General features: G+C 35.3%; 2 protein-coding genes across 4 annotated transcripts in view; one reads left to right on the top strand and one right to left on the bottom strand.

The window, feature by feature from the left end:
* LOC109837535 overlaps positions 1–3,305 on the top strand; it is a 22,994-nt gene extending 19,689 nt beyond the window's left edge. For all 3 annotated transcript variants that reach the window (XM_020405826.1, XM_020405827.1, XM_020405828.1), the window contains 4 exons: positions 130–269; positions 363–491; positions 1,953–2,105; positions 2,574–3,305. In XM_020405826.1, the coding sequence (XP_020261415.1) occupies positions 130–269; positions 363–491; positions 1,953–2,105; positions 2,574–2,706 (555 nt within the window). In that variant the 3' untranslated portion in view covers positions 2,707–3,305. The remainder of the gene's footprint in view (positions 1–129; positions 270–362; positions 492–1,952; positions 2,106–2,573) is intronic.
* Positions 4,243–7,500, bottom strand: part of LOC109837537 (calmodulin-binding receptor-like cytoplasmic kinase 2) — a 3,941-nt gene continuing 683 nt past the window's right edge. The window contains exons 2-6 of the mRNA XM_020405829.1: positions 6,452–6,690; positions 6,191–6,359; positions 5,984–6,073; positions 5,500–5,798; positions 4,243–4,744 (exon numbers count right to left, since the gene is read on the bottom strand). Of these exons, the coding sequence (XP_020261418.1) occupies positions 4,487–4,744; positions 5,500–5,798; positions 5,984–6,073; positions 6,191–6,359; positions 6,452–6,690 (1,055 nt within the window). The 3' untranslated portion in view covers positions 4,243–4,486. The remainder of the gene's footprint in view (positions 4,745–5,499; positions 5,799–5,983; positions 6,074–6,190; positions 6,360–6,451; positions 6,691–7,500) is intronic.

Consider the following 7,500-nt stretch of genomic DNA (forward strand, 5'->3'; position numbering starts at 1 on the left):
ACGGCTCCTAGTCCGTTTACAAACTACATTTTGTGAAATTAGCTCAGATAAATCTCTTACTGTGCGTTGTTTGCTTGTACTGTTATGTTATTAATTGCCACTGAGGTTTTTCTTGTTATTTTTGTTCAGTTTATGGACTTTTGGCTTTCTTTCATGGCTGTGGTCAGCACTTTTGTATATATGGCTACAATCAGTGAGACTTCAAAAAGAGCAATTCACACTGCTGTTGCTATAATTACTGCCTTGCTAGCTGAAACTGGTGCAACAAAGTACTGTGAAAAGTACTGTGACTGAACAATTTCTTTACTCTGGTATTGCTGTTGTCTTGCCCACAAAGATCTAAGCAATTACTCAACTTGCAGGTCAAGAAACATTGGTCTTGTTATAGCCATTGGCACACTGGGTCTTTTTGTTGCATGGCTATTGGAGTTCTCTACTTCATACAGACAAACATATTGCCCACAACAATGGAACTTGAATATGAATGAGAGGTATGCTGCCTGCAACAAAATTGTTGATAGTTTCGACCTAAAAGAAAAAAAGAAAGCAAGGGTTTTGCGCGTCTCTCTCTCTGCTCTCCTCTTATATATATACTAGTATATATATCCTAATGCTATCTATTGCTAATATATTATATCTAGTATAGTATATCTTAATGACTATGATAATATAGTATATATATATACTATATAGTATAGTATTAGTAGTACTATAATATATAGAGGAAGACGAGAGAGAGAGAGAGAGAGAGATGGTAGTAGATTGCACATCTGACCGAGGTTGCGGATTTTCATTGCGTTGGGTTCCAAATTTTTTTGAAAAAATTGGGTGGTTGATAGTATGGCGCACGTTTTGATAACTATAATAGTAGGCCTAGCGTCAAGCTTTATATTCTATATATATATATATATATATATATATTGATATATATATATATAGTATAATTATATAGAGGAGAGAGAGAGAGAGAGTAGAGAGAGAGGAGAGAGGAGAGAATAATGGAAGGTTGAGGCTGGCATACTCACCTAGCGCCCCCATGGAGCGCTGGCAAGTATATGACATGTGAGGCCCACACGCGATGTGCACTAGTAGGGGGCTCACACTGTCATTACACTTGCAGCTCACGGGAGATAGGTGGGAGCTGGCGGCAGGCTTCCAGGCCTTTATATTCCGCGGCGCCCCGCGCCGGCCCGGCGCCTTTCTATTTAATTTCCTCATATATATATATATACTATAATATAATATATATATATAATATATATATATATATATATATATATATATATATATATATATATATATATAGAGGAGAGAGGAGAGAGGAGAGATATGAGTATGCTTGGGGTAGGCAGGGGACGAATCCTTTGAGAGGCACAAGCAATTTTGGTGGCTTGTAGTTGGGTAATGGGGATATGTAATCGCATTTGAATGAGTGGGAGGGGATTGTGCGCACATCACACGGCAAGGCACAACTTTTTGTGGCTTGGTAAGCCGAAGCATCACCCATATTTCTCAAATATATATATATATTATAATATTACTATATATAATATATATATTATCATATATATATATATATATATATCAATGTATTGTTGTACATGTCCCGCAGCCGCCTCTTGAAATATGCATTATGACAGTTTGGCCTCTGTAAACAAGCTTTGGCATCAATCTGACATGATGGCCTTATGATTTTTAGGTGTGGTTACATCTGTTAAATAAGATTGATAAATAAGTATTTTGAGAGGTATTTCACTTACTAGCTCCTGCAGTAAATATCTTAAGACTCTTAGTACTCCTCTTTATTGGTACTAATTTTGAATAAATGAAATATTGCCATAAATCTAAGCCATATTCATATGTCCATCTGAATGCTGCATCATAGGTAGAAACTGTCAAAAAATTTTAATTCATCAGCAAACTATAGAAACCTAATTTGGTTCTTCCTGCAGATGGCCGAATATCAAAAGATGGTTCTGGAATCTTATAAACATATTGAATAAAAGGTTCCGTTGGCGATTCGTATTTTTGGGTTTTATCATGTTAGCATTTGCTGCAACAAGCTGGACATTGGAAGCTAACAAAACTTACTGGATTTGGCACAGGTAAGAAATATCTTCTACTTTCGAGCCTTTAACATTTGGCTAGCAACATTGACATTAAGAAAAAGCACAATTTTTAGAGAAAAAAAAAACTGCAATGAATGTTGCGTCGTTGCGATCAGTTTGGGTTCAACAAATGTTGCAGATTCTCAAGAAGCAATTAAAATGTAAAAGGCAATGCCACCTCATCAAAAAACCGTTTTCCGTTCCAAATCCTGTAGCTGTTGCATTTAAAAAAAAAACTGAACGCTGAATTTACAGTGGGACAATGGAAATGCATTTTTCACGATAAGAGTAGGCAGCATTTGCTACGTTTTCTTTTTACAGCAAACCAAACTGCATTCTTGTTTAACTGCAATCCGGTTCCTATTTACGTTTTCACATTTTACTCAGAATTCTTCGTTTTGTATCCATCTGTTTGCAAGTTTAATTGGGAAATTGTTCTTTTGAGATGCTTATTTCTTTCTGCAGTTTATGGCACATTACCATATACACATCTTCCTTCTTCTTCCTATGGTCAACTTCTGTGAAGAGAAGTGATGACCCCCCACCTGTAGCTGTTTATGAACTGACACGGCAGGACTCTCTGCCTAGAACTGAGTAGCAGAAAAAAAAAGGGTAAAAAGACTTCACACGGAAGAATAATGCATCAGTAGACTGTACCTATACTTGTCACATAAAATATGATTACATTGGAGTTGGCAACTTTTTTGTTCGAACCTGTGTGATATCGAAACATAGACCTGTTTGAAACCTGAGATTTCATTGGCTTCGATGATGAGATTAGATTTTTGACTGCCCCGTCATGCAGCCTTTCGACAAAGACAGCTTCATGGAGTATAGAGATTCTTTTTATCTCCCATCAGAAGAAATTAACTATATGTTATTATGTAAGTTAAAAGGTGTATAAACAGATAGAAGGGTCCGCTAATTGCGTGTTTGTAGAAAAAATGATAGAAATAATGGAGGAAGTTATGGATGTAAATCGCCTCCCCGATATATGTATCCCCTTGTGAATGAGACTAGGGGCAGATTTGGTATTTAAGTTCGTCTTCTCGTCGGACCACACAAAAGACCCGTTACCGAGGTATATATGTATGTACAATTGGTGGTGGTGTTTTATTCGGTTGTAAATGTACATACAGGACAGAATAATTGCACATGTGCCTTGGATTATTGGAATATCTGATACTGTTTACTAGAGTTCGTGCTTTGTGTTTATATATTTTGCTTCTGTTCATATGTGGAATTGTCTCCGTCTCCATTTTGTAACCTATGAAGCAACCCAAAGTCTAGTAGAACTGCTGGTTTCTGCTGAAGAACAGGCTTACGAGTATCGTTGCGACAGGTCCGCAGGAAATCGTAAGACCCCACTTGCGCAGAGTATTCAACTAAAACTCGGAGCGAATAATTATGATGCTTGTGTATCCGAGACCGTACATATTTCAGAAAATCCTACGGGTTGTAAAAATTAATTTTATTCAATATAATTGAATATTTTTAAAAGGTAGGGTATTTACAGCAGGAGCTGTAGATAAGGTGAGTGCAAGAAACAACATCTGAGAGCAAGGTGCGGCTAGTAAATATTGCATTCATCAAGCAGTAAGACAGCCATATGAACAAAATTTTGAAAGATTATATATAAAAATGAAAAGGCAGATAGCCATTATAATATATTTAAGTATATAAATAGATATATATATATATATATATATATATATTATATATATATATATATATATATATATATTATATATTACAATGTAATTTTATTTGCCGCAATATATTAACATGTAGCATTTGGTACTTGTATGAAAGTAAATCATGTTTAAAGAGAAATAAAATCCTTCTTACTTAACATTATATTGTTTCCATTTGATCGCAACTTTATAAAGTATGTAGAATTGTCTAGTAAACGACCAAAACATTTGATTTAGGCTCAAAAGGACAAAACAGAATATGCACATCAGAATTACTCTCTCCCAACAAAATTATCCACAAGGATCACGTGCAAATAGAAATATGATCCATGAACTATATAAATGTGCATTATTTGAATCTCCACTAATGACAATCTTATGTCATGCCTTCCTTCATTGCCTTTAACTCTTGGTTCATGTAATCTCGTGCAGCAATCAAATGATACACAATTTTTGTTTGCGCGCTTTCCAGTAATAAATGAACATTACACAAATTACAAATACAAAATGAACCATTACGTTCCTCCCTTCTGAAGTGCATATCTACAATAATACACTCAAAAGCTTCTTTTTACAATACAAATGTACAGTAACCATCCAAAATCCAAATCCCCCATCAATAAAATCCAACATTTACAACTGGCACATGCAAGAATTTGCAAAATATAACATATCCACTCGATTTTAAGTTTCCTCAGTGGAAGTGTTAGCTCTTAAAGAGGGTAATAGCATATTTGAAGACAACAGTTCTCTATAATCCTTGCGGATACCCCATAAGATTTCAGCACATCTCCTCATACTGGGCCTCTTTTGTCTCGTTGGAGACAAACACTGCAACGCTAGCTCAAGGATTTTCTCCACAGCAAGATTAGTTGCCGGGCTTTGTGGAAGATTTGGGTCTAATACTTCAGCTGCATTCCCATCCATAAACTTCTTCATTGCCTGCACAAATAATGTCGCAAAAGTTAGAAGATTTATGGTACAACAAATGTGTACAAGTAGGTATCTGCTACCCAGTACTCTAGTCTAATATGTATATGCTGAGTATTATTCTATAGTGAAAGGATGAGGAGAAAATGAATTAAAAGATTGGACATGCGATGTACTAAAGTGAATCTGTCAACAGCAAAATGTAATATTTGACATATTGCATGACAGAGATTTTTAATTTTATTATTTTCTAAACCATGGATCATATCATTTTGAAGTATATATTAGGGTATATTGAGAAGGGAAAATGTCGTGATGGACAATGAGACAAGATCAACCAGTTTCAGATAATAAACTAGAGAGCAATCACAAACAACATATAGCATAATAACTTAATAATAAAACTGACATCAGTTAGCATAGAATTTGGTCATATACTCATGATGAAACATAGGTCTGAAATTTCTGCAACATCTAGAATCAGAATCTTGAAGTCAGAATCAGAAACAAAGGTAAATAAGTGCAAAGTCTTTTTGTTTTGAAACCCTATCAGCCTTGTATTTTTTTTTATAAACATTCATTTTACACTTATTGATGCCTCTGAAAGAAAATTGGTTTTATACCATATTACCCTTCTTATTGCTCAAAATAAGCATCATCAAGCATTGCTTTCTGAAGAAGAAGAAAAAATATATAGTTTTACAAATTGGAGTATTCTGATGTTCACTGGATTCATATTTAAAAAATTCTTGGAAAATAAGACATACCCATCTCACAGTAACTCGTTCTTTAATCTCTCTTTTTGGTTCAATGGGTCGCCTTCCAGATATCATTTCCACTAGCAATACTCCAAAAGAATAGACATCACTCTTCGCAGTCAGTTGATAAGTTTGAAGATATTCTGGATCCAAGTAACCAGCAGTCCCTTTAACTTGGGTTGAAACATGTGTAACATCAGCCTCAATTGCACCAAGCCGAGCAAACCCAAAATCAGCAACCTTAGCACGCAAAGTTTCCGTAAGAAGAATGTTCGAAGACTTAATATCTCGATGAATAATAGGATGATCTGCATAAATAGTAATTCAAATATATCAATCAGGATTATAAATTGAAAATAATTTCCTTCTCGAACTTCTACAAATAAGATTAACTTAGAGATCAAAATTCTCTATTAGAACAAATAACTTCTCTCAGTCTATTTAATTCTTGTCTTTAAGAAAGCAATCAAATTTCTAGGATTTCCAATGTTACCTGCATACATATGGAGATAAGTAACAGCATGAGCAATATCAGTAGCAATATCCAGCCGTGCAGAAAGATCTATAGTATTTCCCTTCAAACCTGTATTTTCAAAAGAAGCATGATTTCTGATATCCAGGTTTTTGACACTGTAGGAAATCTTAGTGACTGGTCTTCTAAACTTTAGAAAATACACCATGACGGTAAAAAAGAACTTACAGTCAAGATGCTCTCTTAGAGTCCCATTAGGAACATACTCAATCACAAGTATCCTCTCATCCTCATACTCCAGATATCCAAAACACCGTACTAAATTCAAATGCTCAATGGATGCCATAGTCTGGATTTCGGTTTTGAACTCTGCATTTCGATGATTATCATGAGGATTCTGCAGAAAGTAATAACAATAGGAATCGGTCAATATTTCCACTTAACACTACAAAATATAAGGACAGTTTCATCACAAATATTCTCTCTAACCTTTTTATCACGTTTAACTGCTACTAATGTGCCATCGTCTAGCCTTCCCTTGTAAACTGTTCCAAAGCCACCTTGTCCAATCTTTAAGCTAGGGGAAAAGTTCTTTGTGGCCTTTTGGATATCTGTGATTGTGAACCTCTTAACTCCAGGTTCTCTTTCTGAAGAAATGTTTCTGCTGATGTATGACCCTTTTCCTGATTTTCTCCTTTCACTTCCATGTGTGTGAGCCAATAGGGAACCTAGAAGAGAGCGGCCAAGCAATAAAAAATTAGGTTTTAGTTACTCGCTACCTTCATCTAACAAAAAGATGTCTGGTTAATAACAGATAATGCATGTAGCTAAATTATGTAAATAGCACAAAAAATGAGACTGAAAGAAGTTGGCATATCACTAATTTTTTATAATAAATTTGAGTAACATAAAATCCTTCCGTTACATGGGAGACTTGTTAACTTAATGACTTGGAAAACTAATAATACTAAGGAATCTAAATCCCCTTCACTAGTAGGAGTGATGTGTGCCTCTCAAAAGTTTGATTCCCTGAACTTCGCACCTCCAGAACGCGCGCAATGTAGAAATTCGTCAAGTCCCTACATCCTAGAAAAGATGATCAACATGTCATCGGCGCGTGAAAGGGAAAGTGAGAACGTCAGAGAGTTTGCTAAACCTCCCTCATAAACATACATTTGACCTGGCCAAGAAACTTTACCCTCGGACTAATCCTCCCAACTTATATTTCTTATTGCAGCTACCAAACGAGGATGCAAACCCTACCCCTATTATTTTGAAGAATCAATTACGAATATATATGACAGCATTAACCACTCTTTTAATGGTCTTAATTTACATGCTTAAAACATTTATGCATATTTCCACAACCCATGTGATGTCAGAAAATTTGTTAATATAAGTATACATGCACACATCAACACGCGCACGCTAGCACGCGCGCCTAGTCAATACCCTTCTTTGTAGATTTATCATGATCATATCATGAATTTGTATCGCATATGTAAGTGTGTAATTTCCTAATAACAGTTAAAAAAAAT

Source organism: Asparagus officinalis, chromosome 4 (genome assembly GCF_001876935.1).
Source record: "Asparagus officinalis chromosome 4, Aspof.V1, whole genome shotgun sequence".
NCBI lineage: Eukaryota > Viridiplantae > Streptophyta > Magnoliopsida > Asparagales > Asparagaceae > Asparagus > Asparagus officinalis.